The 22,740-nt window shown below is 39.0% G+C and overlaps 1 protein-coding gene across 1 annotated transcript in view; it reads right to left on the minus strand.

The window, feature by feature from the left end:
- cntnap5a (contactin associated protein family member 5a) overlaps positions 1 to 22,740 on the minus strand; it is a 135,239-nt gene that overhangs the window by 5,659 nt on the left and 106,840 nt on the right. Inside the window, exons 18-23 of the mRNA XM_042494432.2 lie at positions 18,687 to 18,926; positions 16,025 to 16,252; positions 10,864 to 10,997; positions 9,046 to 9,133; positions 8,701 to 8,901; positions 2,487 to 2,561 (exon numbers count right to left, since the gene is read on the minus strand). Of these exons, the coding sequence (XP_042350366.1) occupies positions 2,487 to 2,561; positions 8,701 to 8,901; positions 9,046 to 9,133; positions 10,864 to 10,997; positions 16,025 to 16,252; positions 18,687 to 18,926 (966 nt within the window). The remainder of the gene's footprint in view (positions 1 to 2,486; positions 2,562 to 8,700; positions 8,902 to 9,045; positions 9,134 to 10,863; positions 10,998 to 16,024; positions 16,253 to 18,686; positions 18,927 to 22,740) is intronic.

The raw sequence follows: 22,740 nt of genomic DNA on the forward strand, positions 1-22,740 counted from the left end.
TCCTTTATGGTATTTTCCAAACCAATTTCCCCACATGGACAAATAAAGGTGTCTGTCTGTCTATCTATCTTACGTGTTAGTTCATGTTTGTACCCCTCGGGTAGCTCATCGCCACAGATTTTCACTGTGCTCATACAGCAGTGACTGCTGATACTGGGATGTCATCGTCACAGCACTGTGTGCTGCTCAGCCACCTCCATGTTGAGAACTCTTGAGGACATAAGCTCTGAATTTTGCCTGGAGCTCCTATAAGTGGTAAGATGTAGGATTTACTGCAGGAAAATCATTATATTTGTATAATTACAGTAAAAAAAAAGGAGAAAGGAATCATTTTTCAAACAACACTCGAAAGAATTAATTCTGTGTAAGTTTCAAATATCTAATTGCTTTCTGTATAATCTAAACAAGAAAGGACCATCAAGTATTTATGTATTTATGCATTCCCTCATTTGATAAAGCTGTTTACAGTTTTCATGCTAAACTACATAATTTAGCATTTCAAAATATGGTGCACAGAATAATGCACAACACAGACTTTGAAGATAACACAATAAAGCTGATTAGGTTCCATATGATTCTGCAGTTTTAAACTGAAGTTCATGTTTCTATAATAAAAGGTCCAGGAATTCGTCAGGCTTCACGGAGCTGAATTTTATGAATTAAAAAAATGCCTTCATCTAATCCTCAATCCTAAAGGAGAAGTTTGACATTTTGGAAAACACGCTTGCTCCCTTTCTTTTGAAGAGTTAGATTAGAGGATTGATACCAGTCTTAAGTCTCTACAGTATCAATAACTGGGATTATTAACCTCCTGGAGTCTCCACTAGTTGCCAGGCAACACATAACCCCCCATACACTTCAGTTTTTGGAATTAAACAAACAAGATGGAACTTGTAAGTTATTAAGCTTTAGAGCTCAGTGCTGCAAGGTGGGATGTTACCTTTGGGCATAGCAAGGCTTGTTGTTTTTCCTGCCTCCAGTCTTTATGCTAAACTATCTCCTGGCTCCAGTGTTGTCAATCACCTCATCTAAGTCTCAGAGAGAATCAGCGTGTTTCTAAAACATAGTGTTAAATTTGTAAAAACCCTATACTATGTCTAATCACTTTCATTGTCATTTCACTGATGCTTTTTAAAACAGCAGACACCATCTCTTCTTCACCCACAATATTATCATTTGTATATAAATTACTCACAATGTGTTGCCTTGAGTTAGTGAACAAAACTTTCTTTTTCTCACATGCCTCCACGGTGGACAAAGAATCAAAAAAAGGTGAACATTTGCCATAGGTTTCATGTTTAACAAAAGCAAACTATATCAAAACAACTCGTACAGCTTAAACCACGTCTCACTAATCCAGTTGTATGCCCAGTACTTTCCACACACATGCATATTTGCTAAAACATTACTTTTGTAGACATAAACAGCTTGTTCATTGCACTAATCAGAGTTCAAACACACATGCTTGCTCAGGCACCCTACTCTTCCACGCGCGAGACTGATACAAGTGTTGTCCCTGCTCTCTGTTTGCTCTCTCCACCTTCAGCTTTCTACGTTGGCAAGTTGAGGGCAGATAATTGTGCTCTCTCAACCTTAGGCTTTCCACGTTGGTGCGTGGAAGGGCAGTGAGGTGTGATCTCTCCACCTAAGGTTTACTGCCCAGGAAGGGAAGGGCAGAGCGATCCCAGAACAGAGTGAAATCTCCAAATGTCATACTGCAAATGAATATAAAGTTTCTTTGAGTAAAGTGTTCCTGACTGAAATTTGATAATACTTCTTTAGGGATTGCAGTTTGGCGGTGTGGGCTCCACACTCGCTTTGACAGCTTAATGGACCATCATAAAAGGGCTGGGGCTTAACGATGGGTCCACTGATATACAAACGATCACTCTGTGGGTGAAGTATTCCTTTGACAAGCTAACATTCAAGCTATTTATTTGGTTGCGTGCAGTGGTAAGCCTCTTCTGGACTCATGCTTAAGTCCAAACTAAATCTGGCACAGACATCACTTCTTCTGTTAGCCTGAAGCTCCTCTTTTCCACTTCAAACTTCCCCAGAAAGCTATTATCCCATCTCCTATATCCTACTGTATTTGGGATTAGATCTAAAGTTCTTTCCCCAAAATGCTTAGCCACTCCTTAAAATTATTTAATTGGTCTTATAATGATCTAACAGATCAGCTTGGGGCATTTCTATCATCAACAACAATAGGTAAATAGACTTAAAATGCAAAGCAAAAGTATTCCCTGTAAGGAAGCGCATAGAAATCCATCATCATCATCGACTTTAATTTAATTTCAGACAAAACTGCGTGAGTGGCAGTAATGAAAATGAGCTTCAGCTAAGACTGAGTTATCAAGAGACCAGGAAAAAAAAAGAATTAAGACGGAGGCGAATGGAGAGAATGACAAATAACAAACAGCTGGGACTCATTTTCAATTAAGCAAAGAAAAATAAACCAGCAGAAAAGACAGAAAAAAACAGACCTGCTATTACAGCCAAATCCTTCTGGGTGCCGTTTCCACGCTGCTCTTTGTCTTTATTTGCCGTTACAGTTTGGTCTGAAAAAGCAAACATAGAAAAATTAACATGACTTTAATGTAGGATGTCAAGATCTTTGATATCTGTCACCCTTACCTGCGAAGTGTTGTTTCTTACACTTCACTGCTGAGCTTCAGAATAACACTGAATTATTTAATACGATAACCAAATTAAATGTAGTTTCACTTGTCTCCTTCTCCCTGTATGAGCCCAAATATATTGTTTGTGTTCTCTATATATCTCTCTGGTTGGTCAAATGACTTTTAAATTTCATCTACACTATTTCATCTCATAATAATCGACTTAAGTTTCCATAACTAAAAGAGACACTGGAAGACGAGTCTGACCTGCATTAAACCGTGGTCAGGAGGACGGTGTTCATAATGTAGTTTTAGCCGATGCCAGTGAGGAGGAAATACACATCTTTTATTCAAGTAAAAGCAGCAACATCACAGAGTAAAAATATTCTTTTAGGTCAAAGTCCTCCATTCAAACTCTTATTCAACCCTTTGAACTCTGCAATAGAAATGGTCTGTCAGTGTTTACATTGGTATTTTAGCTTACTGCGATGTCATTTCGTGGAGTATCTTCAAATGTTTCATATCCTCAAAATCTGTACAACCTGAGCTAAACAGTTATGTAAGACAGCAAACCATGACAATTGATAAAAAGCATTGAAATCGTGTCATTGACGAAATAATACAAAAATCTGATGTTTTTTTAAAATCAGATTTTACAAAATAGAAAACAAAATGTATTGATCCAAAAGATTTTTCAATGTGGAAATATAAAGAAAATATTTCTGAACAATGTTATGTGAACTATGTACATTATTTAGTTTTGAAATGATGTGCTTATTTTTATGAGCAGAGTGTAAAGCCGTAACGGATTCATTACTCATTCCTCTGGTGTCACAGTGCATTGCTGCAGGTAACACAGCGCAATGATGTCAATATGAGTGTATGCAACAATGGGAAGGCCTTAAGTCTGAATGTTCTATCCATCATGGATTTTGTTTTAGATGGATATATACAGGGTTATACAAACAACAATTAAGGGGAAATTCCAATGTAATTACTTTGCCTGCATCGCACATAAGGTAAGGTAGGGCAAGTCAACTGCGTGATGACGAGAAAGACAGAAGCCTTAACTTTCCGCTACAACAAGAGTGAATGCTCTAGCTATTGTGTTTTTTATGTCAGATCGATATGTAAAGGATCATGCAAACAGCGATCTCCTGCTGCCATTATGGGGAAATACCGGCCTAATTATGGTGAAATTCCACTTTTGCACTGATCGTAAGGTAAGGTAAGTTAAGGTAAGTTAAGGTAAGTTAAGGTAAGGTAAGTTAAGGTAAGGTAATAACGTGATGACGGGGAAGACAGAAGCCTTAGTTTTCTACTGCAAAAAGAAAGACTGCTCTTGTTATTATTGTTCATATTTTCGATAGATTTAAACAGAATCATTCCAACAATGACCTACAGATGGGATTTCTTCATACCCTGATATACAATAACACTACCCCAGTTAGAACAATGGGATGAGGGTGAGAAGATGATATAATCAGCTACTGCTGGTGGTTCTATGGAGACAGAGAGGTGCGGTCGAGAGAGGAATCAGGAAGGTTTCAAGGAGTAACAATTCCTCTAAAACTTCAGGATGTTCAGGGCTACACTCCAGTATCTCTCACAAGTCTGTCAAGGCAAAAACAACAAGCTGTCCCAGTCAGAAAGCGTCTGGCAGTCAGGCTCTGCTGGTTGGTGACTGGGGCAGCGACAGCTACAGCAGCCTTGTGTAGTTTCATCGGATGAGTGATCTGCGCCTGTGAAGTGGCGTATGACGTGGAAAAACCAAATCATTTTAAAACAAATCTCCTGCATTTCTACTCCGCCGGCACCAGTCTAGATTAGTTAAATTGAGGGTGTTATGACAACCAAAATGTGTCAAGAACAATTTAACTGTGTGGATCAGGACAGGAAATGAATAGAACAAAAAAGCCTATTTAATATTTGAAATTTAACTTGTTATGTTACCTAAAATGGTAGGAGGTTGCACGCCATAAAGGAACCCCATTTCACTAAATCTGCTCCTGATTAAAATGAAAGCACAGCGCAGAGCAGCCGGATGAGAGAAGAGACACGGAGCAACACGTCCTCATATATACAAAGAATCAAGAAGTCAAAGAGTTAAACTGAAACTGAAGTAGTCTGTTGACATCTTAATAAGTCAATTTTCACTGCTGAACATTTGACTTTTATTGATTGTTAATTCAAACACTTTGGTGCTGTGAGGAAAAGCTCAGTTCTGTTTGTATGCCTCTCACTGTGCTGAACGTCTGGCCCGACCGATCGATCAATCACCTGTGTGATCAGCAATATGTTGGACTGAACTAACTCAAAGGATGGTCCAAAAGTGTGTATTTTGATTATATTAATTTGTTTTTGTCCACTGAAAATACTAAAGTTATCATTTATATAGGCTGCTTAAATATGATCACCTAATTACAGGGACTGTATAATAACTTTATTTTTTAAAGGGAAAAGGTGGGGTTGCAAAAACCACAACTTTGCTCCCCCTGATTGAATAATGGAGACGAATTTGCTACACTTGCTCCTTTACTCAAACGCCGATAGATGTTTAACAAAAACACATGAATTCTAACATGACTGTTTTTATATTGGATTTGGAACTACATGTGAAAATGCTTCGCCCTGGTTCCCTCGTCGAAAAGCCTATGAGATTTTTCCCTTAGATTTTGGATCACTGCAGAAAATAAGCTCTGTGGTAAACAAATGTTTATGATGCTTACATGTTTTTTTTTTTCCAGAAAGATAATCTTCGCAAATGAACACTACTTTTAGGATTTTGAAGCCTAAAAGTGATTGCCAAAAGTAAAACAGCTAATGTTAGGTTATAAACGAACTAAACAACGGTCACATGACCACCACAACAAGGCTGTAAAATGTTTGGCGCGGCATGATGATGTTCTGTAGTCTCATTTAGCCCCATCCATCTTTTTTAAGACACCTCAAAGCTTTAAAGCTCACAAGAGGCTATTTCCGATGTGTTTTAAATCTAAAACTAAAAATGTCCGGAGCCTGTGTTAATCACAGACTTTATTTTAGGCTTCTAACCAAAAACCCATTCTAAAAAACCTATTAATTAATTTATTTATTTACTCAACACACTTTTTTGCTGAAATGCTAACTCATTTCTGGGTTTTACGACTCATTACGTGCGCAGAAGTGTTGCATTTGAGCTACATTTGCTTCTGAAAGTAACAAGTGTCACACTGAACTGAGTATGATGAGTGAACGAGCCCTGAAAAGGTGACTGTTGGTTTCATTGCATGTTATAGCTCCACAAGATGAGCTGTTTCATGTAACTGCCAAGATGATGACAACATTTTCATTATGCTGCGAACGAGAGAATCTCTGTAAAATTGGCCAACTCTGAGCTCAATCTGGTGCCTCAGCAGACGGGACGATTAGAACATCTGACATGTATTCATCTATCGTATGTATCTATATATATGTTGTGGCTATATGGTGTTAGCCCAGAACGTTTCCATACCATCAGCATCAACACCTCTGTAAGCTGCGATAAAGACTCCATACTTTATGTTAAAACATTAGCTGCTGAACCTTATTCAAAAGCTCGCTCCGTAATTGTGTGCTCCATCACAGAGCCGTCGTTCACTCAAAACAAATATGCATAAAAATAATTGGGGAAAAAAAACATATATTTGAAAGTGAAAAGACATTTGTGTGCTAGTGTAGACAGCTTCTTTTGTAAAAATTGAAATGCATCTGTTCTGTCAGAGACGAGTGAAACACACAGCTGGAATGTGTCTGGTTTCGACAGACCGTGATTAAATTCACCAGTTGCAAGCTACAAACTGTAGCAGTTCAACAGGAAGCCAATTAAGACTGATAGTTCTGCTCTGAGTTGATTTGTTCATCTTCAGGAAGCCTGAGGCCCGCGGCACGAAGATGTTAGTGGGTCAGCAGCTATTTTTGAGGCTTCACTCGGGTTTGCTGGTAGCGCAAAACTAATCACTTTTAAGCAGGATAGACTATAACAGTGCATCATGTTGCCTAAAGCCAAGCTGCTCAGGAGAGTCGACCTTTTCTAAATAAATCGGATCATTTCTACAAGATTCTGACACAGACGAACACTGTGACTCCTGTCCAAAACACCTCAACCTTGTTTTATGTAAAAAAAAAAAAAAAACACCTATGTGCTGAAGGCATCGGCAGAACGTGTACCAGACTTTGAAGCCAATTTGACATTATGGCCAAACCATGTAACTACAACCTCTGGGTCCATCACATAATAATGTTTTCAGCACAGACTAACATTGTGAACAAGATGTCGGCAAATTCGTGGATATATTTTTTGAGTGTCACAACCCCAGATCCATTTTGTCCAATAAAATTTACAAAGTCTAGAACACAATTACATGAATTTAATCCCATTCATGTTATTAGAGGGATAAACACGAAGTTAGCTGCTTGACCTGTGAAGTCGAAGCCGTGCTCGCTCTATGGGTCCAGTGGTGCCATCTTGGTAATTTTACACCCATTTGTTTATCCACTTTTCTTTATGCATCCATGGTAAGCATGGGCGCAGGAAGGTGATGGTGCTGTTGACCTTGAGGTTTCTACCATTTTTTCCCGTTATTTGGGGGGGAGGGGTTCTTAGTCGATGTGAGGGTCGAAGGACAGAGGGATGTCGTATGCTGTAAAGCCTTCTGAGGCAAATTGTGATTTGTGATAATGAGTTTTATAAATAAAATTGATTTTACTTGACTTGACCAAAGGTGGGTAACAGTAACAGTTTTACCATAACTTCCAGCCTACCTGAACCTTTTATTTAAATTTTGAACGGCACATGCTAAAGGTTCCTGTCATAAAATATATGATATAAAAACATTTAAAATGTTCAAATTTCATCAGTTTCTCCTCTTTGCTCAAGCTAAACTTAGGGAGAGACTTGCTGTAGCGGGAGCTGATCAATAATGTGGACAGACTAAGCAGGCTGAGAAAGAGCAAAAAATCGGGGACGGTTTTGGAGATGCTTTTTAGATTCATAAAATATCGTCTTCCACTTCTACTTTGATGGCATGGACATCAGGATGAAATTTTATGGCAACTACTGTTAATGGTGGGAACTGCTGGAACAATATAGCACCGTATCATCGGAAGTGTGCATCTACTCAGGGACGACAGGCTCGTGCTCGTGACAGCACGACATGTAAAACTAAACATCGTTCTCCTCAGCTGAGAAACAGCAAAGACTTCTTGGTACAGGCCAAAAGAGAAACTAATTAAGGCTGCAACTCTCTTATTTTATGGTTGATTAATGTGTCAGTTATTTTTTAATTATTCCTTGAGTGTATGGAATGTCAGTTAGAGTGAAAATCGCCCTCCATAATTTCCCTTCAAAAACTTGTTTTGTTAGTCAATCATTCAGATATGTGATGCACAATGACACAAAGAAAAGCAGCAAATCCCCACAATTAAGAGGCTGAAGCCAGAAATGTTTCTGAATAAATAACTGGACAGATTAATTAATTATCAACAGTCTTTGTTACCAACTGATTTATTAGTGGCGCAGGGAGACATTTTGAGAATAGTTGCCTTTTACCCTTGAGTTTGCAGGCTTTCTTTTTTTTTAATTGTTTTTTTAATTTGGGGAATTTAAACAAACACTAAACTGATCAGATTAACCCTTTGAAACCTAAGCATATTGGCTTGATTGTTTTCAAAAACACGGAAAGAAGGCAATGAGCAATTTAACAAAAAATAACACAAAATGTTCTTTTCTGACATAATTTTAAATGTCTTTTAATTATAAATATATTTTTATAGACATTTTTCCTTGTTTTTGATCATATCTAATTATCTCCCAACAGCTAATTTGCTAGTAGTTCTTGTAACCTTTTACTTCTTCCTTTTTTTTGCAATTTTCCTATCATTTCTTGCAAAGTTGCTAATTGCTTTTTCCCCACATATATATGTATAAAACAGTCACATGTTTGCACATCAAACAGCTGCCAGTGCATTTGGTACTCAGCATGTAACCTGGAAATAAAAATGACTATTTCATGGCGGTGTGCGTGGGCGAGTGAAACAGCAGACTTTGTGAGTGTTTTACCCTGCAGTGTGTGCGAGGTGGACTCCGCCAGTGCTCCACAATTTGACTGGACCAGTGGACCGCGGATGGTGACCAGTGAGCTTCCTCGATTCGTCAGCGCGGCCTTCAGCGGTGCAACATGATTGAACTGGACCGAGGAAAGGCAGCCAATGAAGCCTTTAAGAGCTGCTTGCATCACTTCCTCATTGAGGGTCTCCCTCCCTGCAGAGATACAGTCAATAGGTGAAAATATGTCTTGCTGAAGGCAAGATTTAAACATTTTTCTACAGTAATTTCCGAGTAATAAAATCAGAGCTGATGTGGGAGTTTTTCAGCAATTTTCCCTAACATGGTGGGAGGACTTACTGGTGACTTTGCCCAATGTCAGGGATCTGATTAAGATCAGCTCTGCATCAGATGACAGTGTGTACTTTCTGTGGATGTCCTGGTCGATCTGGTTGAGTGGAGAGAAATCAAATAACAAGGCAATTACAAGAAATCTAAACCGAGGTAACACCAGCAGCCGCAGCAGCACATTTCAATACATTATAGATCGAGCGTTGTCTTCTCCTACAGGTTCATACAAAACCATTATCTGCCTACAGTTAGCTTTGAAGTGATTCAGACCTTTCACTTCTGCACCGCCACGCTGACTCAGTCGCATCACTTAACTTGATGATCTGCAATAAAACACTGCAGGATTCTGATTACGTGTGCTGTCATTTATAAAAGGCCCGCTGATGACCTCGCTATGAATAGATTTCAATGCAGTGGGGAATTAATTTTATTATCTACTGTCAAGTGTTTGGATAGCAGCGAGAAAATTCAATTGTTGTTCCTGACTGACATGATAAATTGTGTCATTGCATAGAGTTAGATTCATTAATATGTGTTGCACAGTGTTTGTTTGTTTGTTGGGTTGTAATCCTGGAATATAACTTTCTATTATTTTACACTGTGGTAATTGAACATATCTTTATGTTATTGTTTACAAAGATGCTCACAGCAGCAGAATTCAAATGCAGCCATAATCTGTCTTTGAGATTGAAAAAATAATATTTACTCAAGCTCCATGTCCTAGTTGTTTACTGAGCTTTCAACCACATCTAACAGCCTCATCAACAAATGGAGCTCACTGTGGTGTCATCTTCGGACATGAGAGTGTGAGACTGTCATCCCTGCTTATGCAAAATACTGTATTTACACACAGAGAAAATTCCATCTGCTGAACAAAAAGTTAAAAGGACATCATATGCACGCAATAAAACAAATTTATACACACACATATATGGTATATATACTATATACTCACAAGTGTTAATGTATTTTGCTGAACTTTATTCATTTCATCTCACTTTTTTGTTAAAGTTTGTAACACTCAGTTAATAAAGCACTGAAGAAATTATTTTCTAATTATTATTTATTTATTTATTATTATTATTATTATTATGCAAGCAGGGTTCAATGTTGTGTTGATGTTGATGCAAGTGGGTCACAAATCTATTCACCTGAATTAAAATTTTAATTGCACCTATGCAAAATGTTTTATTTAGTAGTTATCAAATAAAACACTAATTTGTACTGCACATGTGCAACTCTCAACAGAGACAAGAATGAAGTGAGATGCTCACTCCTGAGCTACTTTCATCTTCAGCTATGGAAAAAAAAAGGTTACATTTTTTTTTACCACTTGCCTGACTTGGGTAAGTGGGTTGCTGGATTTAGAAGAAAAAGAAGAAGAAGAAGAATTCTTTATTGTCATGTGTATTTTGTCTCCCTTTGTGTCTGTGTCTGCAACTTTGTATTTTCACTGCTGACTGTCTTGGCCAGGTCTCCCTTAAAAAAAGAGATGCTTAATCTTAATGGGAACAACCTGGTTAGATAAAAAGTAAATTAAAATAAAATGTACATTGTACAGTGAAATTGTCCTCTATATTCAACTCACTCACAGAGCAGTGAGCCGGTGCCTTGGTCAGGAGCACCTACAGGAGCATTAACCTAACGTACATATTTTTGATTATTTACTTGCCCGACGTGCCGTTTATTTGCCCTGTGCAATCCTTAGTGTTGAGCCCTGACAAAGGAATGCAAAAAGCTGTCAGGGAGCACAAAACCTAATGCAAAGGAAAGCAAAAAAATGTAAAAATTCCCTCCATGACCTTTCGGAGGCTTCCAACTTCCCACCTGTACGTAGAGGTTTTTCCCCACTCGGTGGATTCGGATTCGATGGAGTCGTCCATCTGCCAAGTTCGAGATGACGGGGGTGAACACATCTGGACTCCTGTCTGTCTGAAGGTGATACCAGATCTGCAGACTCCCTGGACACAAAGCATGAAGACACATGTAGTGCTTGCTCTTTTAAACTGACCTCTGTAGAAATCCCTATTTGAACACTTTATGATCGCTGATACACGATCGTGCCAAATTCAATTTTAAAAGCCACAGACCAAAGTTCGGTCCACTGGTGTGAGAGCCATACTTAGGCTCTAAGTGTGTGAACATTGCATTATAATGGCAAATGGGAGAAGAGAATACACCTCTTTACCGAAATGACGCGGCTTCTCATATATAAATAGAGCGCTATATCTCAACTTCTTCAATTGCCTTTTGAGATATACAAATATTTATCTCATAGCTCTTCGCTCCCACACAGAACAAGTCAATATGTGCTCAGTGTTCCTCCCACACACACACAATCGCTGCCAGATCTAAGAGTCAGATAGCTATGCATTGTCAAGTGGAGCTGGGTCAATATTACAATTCCCGGTCTGTAGGTGAAGGGCTTTGTGTAGTGATTCATTTCAAATCCTGAGAGTGCTCCTATAGATGAAGGTCACTGTGGATGAAGTGTCTCCTCTGCCCTTCAGTGTTTACAGAGAGCCGAGGAACATGGGAGTTCTGATTTAACACAAAAGAGTGTCTTAGGACACTGACACCGACTCAGACTAACAACTGCACTGTCACTCAATATGATTCTCCAAAGTTTGGATACAGCTTAAAGGCTGTCAGCTTAAAGCTTTGAGGCCTTTCTTGTGGCAGGAGCTGAAAAACGCTGAGATACGCCGTTGACAGCAGGGAAATATTCTGTACCAAGTGAGGACCTTTTTCTGAAATTTTCTCCAGGCTTAAAGTGAAACAGTTTAGTCCAAGCCCAGTTGGGTCTTTTGTTTTTATCCATTCATTCATTGTTTTGTTTACTGTCTAAAGTCTTTTAAATATTTTTCTTTCGATATAAAAGGACTTTTATTGTGCATATGGTGTGGTTTAATGTACTGGACTCTAACACTCCCAGTGAAGAAAGATGCAGAGGAGGAGATGAGCTGCGGAGGTTAAAACTATTCATTAGCCTGTAATCACTTTGCACAAAGTTGTGGGGGCGGCTCTGGTATTATATTCATGCTGGCAGCTGGAGCGGCAGTATGATGCACATTAGCTGCCTGCTCACTGTCAGCTTCATCTTTGTTTTTTGTTCCGCTCAACACCTTTCAACATGCAAACGGATATAAGATTTCACAGAAATTTGATTTTGAGGTTTTCAGGTTGTTCAGATGTCCTGAGACTGCCCTAACTAGGGCTGTACCGACTCAGAATTATGCCAGTCGAATACATACATGAATACAGATATTCAACGATTCGCTTTTTTTTCCAAAGAAAGTTTCAAAGTCTGATTGGAGTTCAGTGTGACAGCGGTTTACGTTATATAGTAAACAAGCTAACGGCGCTAAGAATGGATCACAAATACAAAATGTCTGCAGATACCAAACAAAAGCCACAGACTGTATCCTATTAAATTTGAGTACATTCGCCACCTCTTCACCCTGCGGTGCCGTCTTTCTCTGTCTCTGTGCCGCTGCCTGCATGTCTGCAGCTTTAAAGAATAGAGTGAAAGTCAAGAGCACTCACTCTGTAGCAAAATGTTTGGACCAAAACGTCTCCAGAAGTACACTGCAAAGAAAAAACGACTGCTCAACTTGAAGCAATCTCAGTCGACTGATGATTCAACTTTCAAGGGGCTGCTCTACCTCTAACTATAAGCCTGCCTGACCCTCACCCCCACCCTATTTCTCACAACATTTTGACAGGCGCATCTGCACATGCCCCGCCAATCTGTTCTTTCTGGAGGTAAGAAAAAAACTACAATGGTAGCTGGAATGCAATGAGATTGTGATTGAATCCCTTTTCATTTGAGTGGATTCCATTTTTCTCTGAAAAAAAAAGACAGAAAAAAAGATGATTTCAGAGTGAGTGTATCTCGTTGGTGGTGCATTCGTAAAGTGGAACAGGCCACTGTCAAGGAGGCAATCTCCCAGATCTATGTAATTATGCAAAAATGATTTGGCAACCATGGTAACGCAATTGTGTCAGCCTATAAATGCAGGGATTTTCCCTGATAATCTGGAAAAGCGGTTCAGAAAGAGAACACAGGTGTGCTGAGCGTATGCCCTCCCCCCAGTTCATTTTTTCCCCTCCTCACTGCACGAAAAAGGCAAACCATATATATATATATATATATATATATATATATATATATATATATATATATATATATATATATATATATATATATATATATATATATATAGCGCTATATATGTATATGTATGTACATATACATATATAGCAATGGGAAAATAGTCTAAAGTCTATTTTACTTCCATATATGTGCAAATTTTGGTGAAAAATGGGTATTTTTGAGCTCTGTCATCAGACATGTTAAATAAATGCATAAGGTGTGACTTTTTATACCAAAAACACATTTCTACCATTAAGCCCCATCTCATATCTCCCTTCAAAGCATGTCTCTGCTGTGAAGCCTTCTGCAGTCACACTGCGGAGGTCAAATTAAACCAGTGCTGATGACACACCACAAATAACCTTCAAAAGCTTCATTATATTTTGGACTTTCTGGCTCTTTGTCCCCTTAAACAACAGCACCACTAAGACAGCTACTGGCAGAAATTTGCAGGTCAAAGGCAACCAAAGTTGCAACATTTGCACTTAATATTTGGCCCTCTTGAGCTCCCTCATTTTTCTTTGATCCTGATTCATTCGCAGCTCCTGGCATAGAAAGGAAAGGTATTCATCACGAAACAGGCTACATTTTACTAAAGATAATAACTCTGTACAATAATTATTTTGCTGCTTTAATAATTAGTGGGGGATATTTTTGTCATGAGATGCAGAGCAGGTGGACTACAGGCAACAGGAGATCAAAAGATCACTTAATATTTCAAGTAAACAGCAACTGAACGTCACACGACCAAATCAAGGATCCAACAAAGGCTGAACCGAAAACCAGGACATAATACAAACTAGACTGACGAGGGGATGAAGTGCCGGTGGAGATAAACGGCGGAGGAGCTCAGCTGAGTGGAGACTAACGATGCAGGAAAGGCGTAACTGGGCAAATGAAAGAAAGGCAGCACAGGAAGATAGGAGAAGAAAACACAGTAAAATTAAACCCCCAAAACAAGAAAATGCAATCTTCTAAATAATAAACAGACCAAATGAAAACAAAACAGACACACTAATGAAGGCGACATAAATGAGTCTAAACAGACACTTAGTCCAGTCTTCCCAAAAGTCTGAAAGACTCAGGACACAGCAGACTGAGACGATTAAGTTGAAAATAAAATCTGGTTATTATTGCTTATATTTCTGTTGGACATGGCTATAGGACCCTCTCGCAGCTGGACCCCTGAAAGTTTTCCCCCTTTCCCCCCAAAGCGCGAACAAAGTTTGTTTCAAAATGAGAATGAATCTGGGGTTGGCTTTCAATCTCCCTGGGATGAAGCGCGACAGGGAGTTAGCCTGTTTTTTGTTGGACAGTTTGGTGCCAGCAGTCAGCTTAGTTAGCTTCCATTTTAGCAAATGCGACCTTCCTACAATAGTAGCTTGCAGTGTACGTGTAAGCAGTGTAGAAAGACAGGGTCATGTTTGAATGTTTGCAAACAGCACCTGACAATTCCTGCAAAGAATACCTTTAAGAAAATAAAGAACTTGAATTACCGCCGTGCGATTGTATGCCTCCGTGCACCAGTCTTGTTGGTCTTACAGTTTACATCCATGTCTGTGAAAACATGGATGCTTCACACACATCTTCTCCTCCAGCAGCACAGGAGATCTAAATAATCAGTTCAGTTTCAAGGTGGGCACCAAAAATGAGAGTCACCAATTCAGTACCTGGTCAAATGTCTCCCCTTCTCTCCCTGACTCCTGATGGTGAGTAACGGCCAGAGGAGTGTTTTATGCAGAACATTATGATGCAACAGTAAAGTTGACCTTTGATCTTTTGGATATAAAATGTTACTGCATCGTCATTTTTATCCTTGTATTTTATCCATTTTTATCGACCACTCTGGTAAGCCTCTGCTAAAAATCCACTTCTTCTGGTTGGCATGCAATTGTTCTGAGCATGATTCCTTAATCGACTTCATCCTCTCTTGTGTTGCAATTTGTTCTCTGTTATGTTCACTGTTTTCTATTGTTGGTATTGTTGTTTGCTTCTGTATTCATCTGTTTCGATCAATTCTAAATAGCTTATTTTTCAGTCTAAGTGAATGTTTATGTCAAAATTGAAGAAATTCCCGCAAGGTGATCTGGAGATATCGCATTCACGAGAATACAATGGATGCAAGGACAGACTGACCTTGATCTTTGACCACCAAAATCTGATCAGTTCATCACTGAGTCCAAATGAACATTTGTTTCATATTTGAGGAAATTTCCTCAAGGTGTGTTTGAGATATGGCGTTCACGAGAATGGGACAAACAGATGAACAACCTGAAAACAAAATGCCTCCAGCCATGGCTATCGATGGCACAGAGGCATAGTGAAATAATCATTCGCACTGATTTCCACTAATTTCCTAGTGTGTTACAAAAAATCTAAATGATTAAACATGTAAGTAAACACCTGGTTTAATTACTGAGTGACTGTAAATAGTTTTGATTCCATAATTGTCAATTCCATGTAGCAAGAAAAGAAAAAAAAAACACCTTCAAAACATGTAACATTTTACAGGATTTAAAATGGCTGTGAACAAACACCTGTAAAATTCTCATACTGAGATGCAGATACAATGTTTTATAATGAATCTGTTTGCTGCATTGCTCTGATTTGTGTAACTATGTGGAAGACATGTTTGCTAACAATGCAGCTGCTAAATTTATCTGGCTGCCTGCGTAGGCTCAGTTCCATGTTTTCCACATTGGTGATGAAAGCTACAGATAGAAATCACTGAATATATAAATACTTATTCGTGTGTACGTCATTGCTGTAAGTTATTACTGTCTGGCAGGTGTTTTTTTTCTCTCATGCTATTAATGTAAAACCTGCGTGTACCGTTTTTGGCCAGGATGACAGCGATGTACTGCTGGCTGAAGGTGCTGACAGTCAGCAGCATGGCCGGCCTCTGGGAGGTGACGAAGCTGAAGGCCATGTCCTCTCTGGCTCGGCTGCTGCTCTCTGTGGAAACACTGGAGGCCTGCGAGCTTCTGTTCTGCATCACTGAGAAAGGCTCCTGGAAAGTGTAGGTCACAGAGGACTCCATGTCGAAGGACACCGACACCTCTGCACACACGGGGACACAAAGAACAAAAAAAAAAAGGTTTCAGTGCCGGGAGCTGTGTTGCAACTCTTTTTGAAACAAGATTAAAAGACTGAAACTCAGCTTGCGGCCTCCAGAGGCAGCAATGTTCATTACACCTCAAAAAATGAAAGCGCGAGCTAGAAACACAACCTAATCAAAAGTGGGGTAAAAAATGTAGTTCGGGCCCAGTGGGCACGGCTACAGGGAAGGCACTGTGAGAATGAAAGCATGTCTGTCTTCAGAGGTGTAGTGGTGTGTATGTGAAGCTACCTGAGAACTCTCTGGGCAGGTAGATTTTCTGTATACCTACTTAAAAATAGCCAGAGATACGCATTAGTCTCCATCTTGCAGAGCAAGCAATGACATGTTATTGCATTTTGTGGTATTCTCCGCACACAGGGAACTTCTGACTTTTGCTATGAAGTCCTGGTAAAAGTTGTTGTCTTAAAGGGACAGTTGAACCCCAAATCAGACACATACTTTTCCTCTTTCCTGTAGTGCTGTTTATCAGTCTAGATAGCTTTTGTGTGAGTTGAGTGTTGGAGATATCGGCTGTAGAGATGTCTGTCTTCTCTCCAGTATAAGGGAACTACATGTGACCATAAACTGTAGTTAAAATAATGGACATAGCCACTGTGATGTCACTCATTGGTTTGCAGACTTGCATTTTGAAGCCTCAAGTTTGGCATTTTGGCAACCGCAATCTTGTTTTTCAGAGCCAGACCTGACCATTTGGACAGGAGGTTGGAGCTGTGGAGGAGCGAGGGGTGGAACTGACTCAGATTGTAGCAAAGCCTTGCAGAAAGCCTGATTCTCAAGTGGTTCTACCCTTAAATATGCATAATTAAAAGCTTTAATAAAATGTAAACAGTGTAGTTATACAAAAATAATCTTGAGTAACCAGGTCATGATTTCTGGAAAGAGACATTGCTGGAGTGTAATCTAGTAACATTATGTTGGAGAGAAGGAAGAAATCTCTACTGTCAATATCGCTAACACTTGGAGACTCACACCAAAATAATCTAGACTGAGAGGAAAAATATGAGTTTTGACTTTTGGGTGAACTGTCCCTTTAAGGATAAACTCACCAGCTGTCTTGATGTAACCCATAGATTTGGTGGAGGGATATAAAGGGATGGGTAGATCAGTGTTATTCATGCACAAACACTACAACAATTACACATCAGAGCACATTATGAAACTTCATGGAAAAAAAGACGAAGACTCAGAAATAATATTGACAACAAACCATCAGCTGCGACATCACCACAGGAGATCTAAGTGTTGTCGATCAATCCCATTCATACCACCTCAACAAAACTCCCTTAACAAGCAAGTTTGTGCATATTTTGTGTGTTGTGATGTCAAAAAGCCCAACTTTTATATCTTACGAATGAAAAGCATTGCTCCTGGAGTTAAAAGTGAGTGGGTGGAAGGGTGGAAGCCACAGAGCGCCAACATACCAAGACACCATTGCATCACTGCCTTGATTGACATCGCTGCAAAAACATATTTTTTTGATGAGACTGCTTTAGTAGTAACACATTCTCTGCTTGTGACACATACACTGATAATCTCTAGGCAACTGCTGAATATTATTGCCGGGTAACATACTAATATATTTATACACCAAATAAACAGCAGGAAATAAAAGTGACAGTTTGCTTTGCAAAGAGGCTGCGCTCATTGTTTAATCATAACCCTCGCTTTTAATGTGGAGTACTTTCATTATGTCAAAACTTCAGAGCTTTGAAAATCTGCCATCATATTATCATACAACTGAAAGCACTTATCTGAGGACTGCATTTTACTGCTGAAAGTTTAACTCCCAGAGAGACATGGATCAAAGGGAGAGTCTATAACCTACAGGTGACATATCTGATAGGCGCCACAATAACACAGCTCACTGTGGTAAGATCCAAGTTGTAATAAAGCAGAAATATCTTTGAACAGCAGTCGGATTAACTGTATCCTGGCAAGAGTGCCTCTTTCATTTTGAACACACTGAGTCAGAGGAAACAGTGTAAATAGTGCAATGTGGTCTGTCACATTTGCAGCCAAAAATTTCCATCTCTTGTCTCTCAGAATACGTCTTCAAACCATTTCTCTTCACCAAATGTATATGTGGCTGTTTGCTCAGCCTGCTGCTCTGCTGGGTTTCAGTTGTGTTGGTGTCTGTGCTCTGTTTTGTACTCACATACTGCAGGAGATAATTTGCTCTAATGCATTTTAAATGTTCTTGGAGTCTGGAGCCAGGACAAGTATTAATTGCCTCTTGCATTACTTGCATTTTTATTGATGCGCCGTAATGGAATAACCTTGGCAATGATCGATTATTTATTTGTTGTAATCAACATTAACCTATTAAAAGAATGACATTAAGTGTGAGGGCTTTTGTTGTGGATCTGCAGTGACCTTGGTTACAGGTGGTCCCTCCGTAGGCGGACTGGGAGCAGTCGCACACGTAGCCGTTGCTCTTCTCGATGCACCTCCCCCTGTTATGGCAGAGGCTGCTGGAGCCGCTGCAGTAGCCGGGACAACCAGAGGTCACCCCCGGCGTCATCTTGGCCCTCTCCTCCAGATCAAAGCTCACGCCGTTGACGGTCAGAGTCCTGATGCAGCCCAGGAAGCCCCTCTGCTGGGACGCTGTTCCTCCTGAGACGAGAACAGCCGTTAGTCACATCTAAAGCTCGCTGGCTGCGCTTAGAAGCTTCTCTGATGATTTTATAACAGTGATCCCCTTTAAGGCTGATGAGGATTTACGACAAACATTTACTTAATTCCAGTTTGCATCTAGGGCAACTCTGACGGCACTTAAGCGTGTGAAACCTCATTAAGACTAAATATACGGTGTAATGGACTAGACAGGTTTGCAAGAGAAATCTTGATGAGATGCACTTAGGAGACAAATATTTGTGACATGCTGGCAGCTGCTAATTTACGCTTCACAGTTGTGGGAGACTGATGACTTTTGATGGAAATGCATCATTGTTATGTTTATAATTTATCTCAGAAAAAAATACCCATACAAACAGGTGGGCGTAATTTCCTTTCATGACCCCCCGAGGCTGATAAATCACACTTGTTAAATTAGGCTTCATTATAAGTTTTGTAATTTGTCTGACATATGTCTAGCGGTGTATTTTGATTGCACAAACAGCAATCAATGGTAACACCTGTGAGGTGCATGAATACGACCCGATCCGTTTTCTATATATGTTTGCATTCCTTGTGATTAGTCGTCTCTATAATTTTTATCATCCTGATTGTCTATACTACGTCTAACCGTCCAGGGAGAGGGATCTCTCCTCAGTTGCTCTTCCTGAGATTTCTGCCATTATTTCCGTTGTTTTTTATTTTTATTTTTATTTTTTGCGCGGGAAGTTTTCCTCATCAAAAGTGAGGGTCTGAAAAAAAAGAAAAGAAGCAAAAGCAAAGTCACAACCAAACACATCCCCACCCCCGGATAAATAATGACCAGTCCCTGAATGAAACTGACTTTACTTAAATATCCTGCAGGAGAGTCAGTTGGGAGGGAGTCTCTGTTTTCTTCACCCCTGCTGGCAAACAGCAAAGACGTCACACATGCTAATGTCACTAGCGATAAAATATATAGAGCTATACGTGCTTCATGCTGATTACCCCATGCTGCCTGCTAATGGTGTGGGACGCACACAAGTTATTTCTCAATACCTGAAAGAGCCAGCTTTGTGCAGCCTGGGCTTATGCAATTAATGCTTCTAGCTGGTCACTGAAATTCCACATATCCATCTAGCTTTAGCCGACAGGTGTCAAACACACTGTGGTGTGCTCTAAAACCCTTTTGAAAATATTAAGAGGAGAACCTACAGAAGCACTAAAAGGCAAAGAGAAAAAAGAAAATAATTTTAAAACTGCAAGGGATGTTGGCCAAAACCTAAGTTTATCTCCTATCTTCCTACATAAGAGGTGCCATCTCCTCTGTCTTGGATGTTATTGCCGAGACTTTTAGGCTTAATTCATTAGAAAGCCGTGCAGAATGAAGAGCTCGTGCACTAAGCTCTTCATTTTGAACGGCTTTCTCAGGCTCAAATCAGCCTAATTAAGCTTAAAAGTTTATCTCCTAAGCGATAACATCCTATTTGTTGGAGGTAATATCCTCTAACAGAGGAGATAATATCTTGAACATAGTAGATAACATCCTATCCATATGAGGTAATATCCTCTATGTAAAATATAATATCCTGTATGTAGGAGATAACATCCTGTACATAGGAGATAATACTGTATTTAAATGTAAGAGATTACATCATGTGACAAGAGATATCATTCTGTTCGTGGGAGATAATATCATGTTGTAGGAGACAACAGCCCATATGTAGGAGATAATTTCTTATACATAGGACATAATATCATTCATAAAGGTGATAACATCCTGTATGTAGGAGAGAATATCTCATATATAGGGGATAATATCTATTACATATGAGAAAACACCCTATATATAGGAAATAATGTCTTATACATAGGAGATAATAACTTGAACATAGGAGACAACATCCCAACATGGGAGATCATATCCCACACATTGGAGGTAATATCTTTTCATGGCAGATAACATCACGTACGTAGGAAATAATGTCTCATACTTAGGAGATATCTTGTACAATGGAGATAACATCCTGCTTGTAGGAGATAATATCTACTATGTAGGAGATAAATTTGGGGTCTTGGCAGACTTTACTTGCAAAATAAATAAATAAATAAATAAATAAATAAATTTAAAAAATTCACCTTGCCTCACAAGAATTAAGTACCACATAGAAGTGTACCTCTTAAAATGTATTTTACTTGTTTCCATCAAGTCGCTTTACTGAACATGCTCAGAATTACTACATATAAGCTGTTTTCTGCCTTCGAACTGCATTCATCCTTGGTTATAAAAACCTGTCTGTCTGTATGTGTTCAGGCCGACAACGTGTAGAATTTGGGCTAAATGCAACCTTCAAGTGTAATACGACAGAAACATTACATATTAAGATTAAACTTGTCGATGAAAGAAGCTCTTAAATAAATTCTACTGTGTGTCACAGTATACTGCGATACATTGTCATTCAACAAACGCCGTGTTGCAGAATGACAGTAAACTGACCTTGTAACCTTGTTTCAGATGTTTGTGATAAACAAGTCACATTTCTGTCAAATAGTGCCTTTGAGGATGTGACTGGAAAGTCTTGACTAAAATACAACAGAAATGAAACTAGTAATATGTTATATTTGAACCTGTTTGGTTATATCAAGGTGTTGCATTACATAAATTTAGATTAGCGTTTATGTGTTCTTGTACATAATATGTCTAAAACAAGCTTTTACTGACCAGGTAGCTTTTTTAAAATCCCACTTTTAGAAAACGTTAGTAATTTTTTCTCATCTACTTTTCCAAACCAGTCATCTGTTTCAAAATGGCAGGGACATCATCAAATATTAATATTAACTTTCTCTTCTGAGAGTGTGTCGTAAAATGACACCTTTGTGCCTCCTTTTGAAAATAATTAAATCTTCACTTAATGACAAGCTTTTTTTTCTTTTTTTAAGATCAACGAAGGATTCTTGCTTCCATTTGTCATTTTACTCCTCTGATAAATTATTCATCAGATTTAAATAAATGACCCATTAAGTGTATGAACTGTAGGCCTACAGTAAAATGGAGAACATGTGAAAAAAACACACTTTTTAAAAATGGGGTCTGTCCCCTCCAGAGGGCTGGTGTATTATTAAGGAGACACATTAAAATGTCATAGGGGGGAAAGGCTGCTGGAGAAATGTGAGAGGAGAAAGGGAGCAGCCGTTCTTCTGAACCAGAGCAATAATGAAAAAATAATAAAATACATTAGTTTTTCACAGTAGCTTACAGGGCAGGTTTGTATTCTTTCAGGACAGTTATTGTTGGCCGTAATCGCTTCTCCTTTCCATTTGAGCTGTGAAGAGATACCTTTGTAGTGTGACTACATTGTGAAAGATGGGTAACAAAAGCCAAAGTCCTTGCTCTGTGAAAAAAAATCTTTTCAAAACTCAGCCAAAGAGTATATAAGACTTCTGAAGAAACCTCGTGTTAGCTTCAGCTGTATTTCTAAAAGATCAAGGCCAGTTCGTAGAGGAGGAATGATTACAGTGACCAATAACTCTTTCATAAGTACATATGGCATGTGAATGTGTATTAAGGCAGGTTTGAATAATCTAAAACTTTCTTTTAAAACTGGACCAGTTAATATAATATTTTTTATATTAAAAGTGGAAAAATTAGAAGGTTGTTGATAATCGTGATAAACCAACAGAGAACAGCTGACTGCAGTTTTACCCCTTCTTGCTGTCGTTTAGCTCATTTTTATTCCTCTTTGCCAGTGACTGAAGTGCCCGGAGACATTATGCTTTTGTTTTTTCTGTCCAGTTCTCCTGAGTGTGATATTACAAGAATGCCTTGAAGACATTT

This window comes from Plectropomus leopardus, chromosome 10 (assembly GCF_026936395.1).
Source record: "Plectropomus leopardus strain MGB_pleo_1.0 chromosome 10, ASM2693639v1, whole genome shotgun sequence".
NCBI classification, from domain to species: domain Eukaryota; kingdom Metazoa; phylum Chordata; class Actinopteri; order Perciformes; family Serranidae; genus Plectropomus; species Plectropomus leopardus.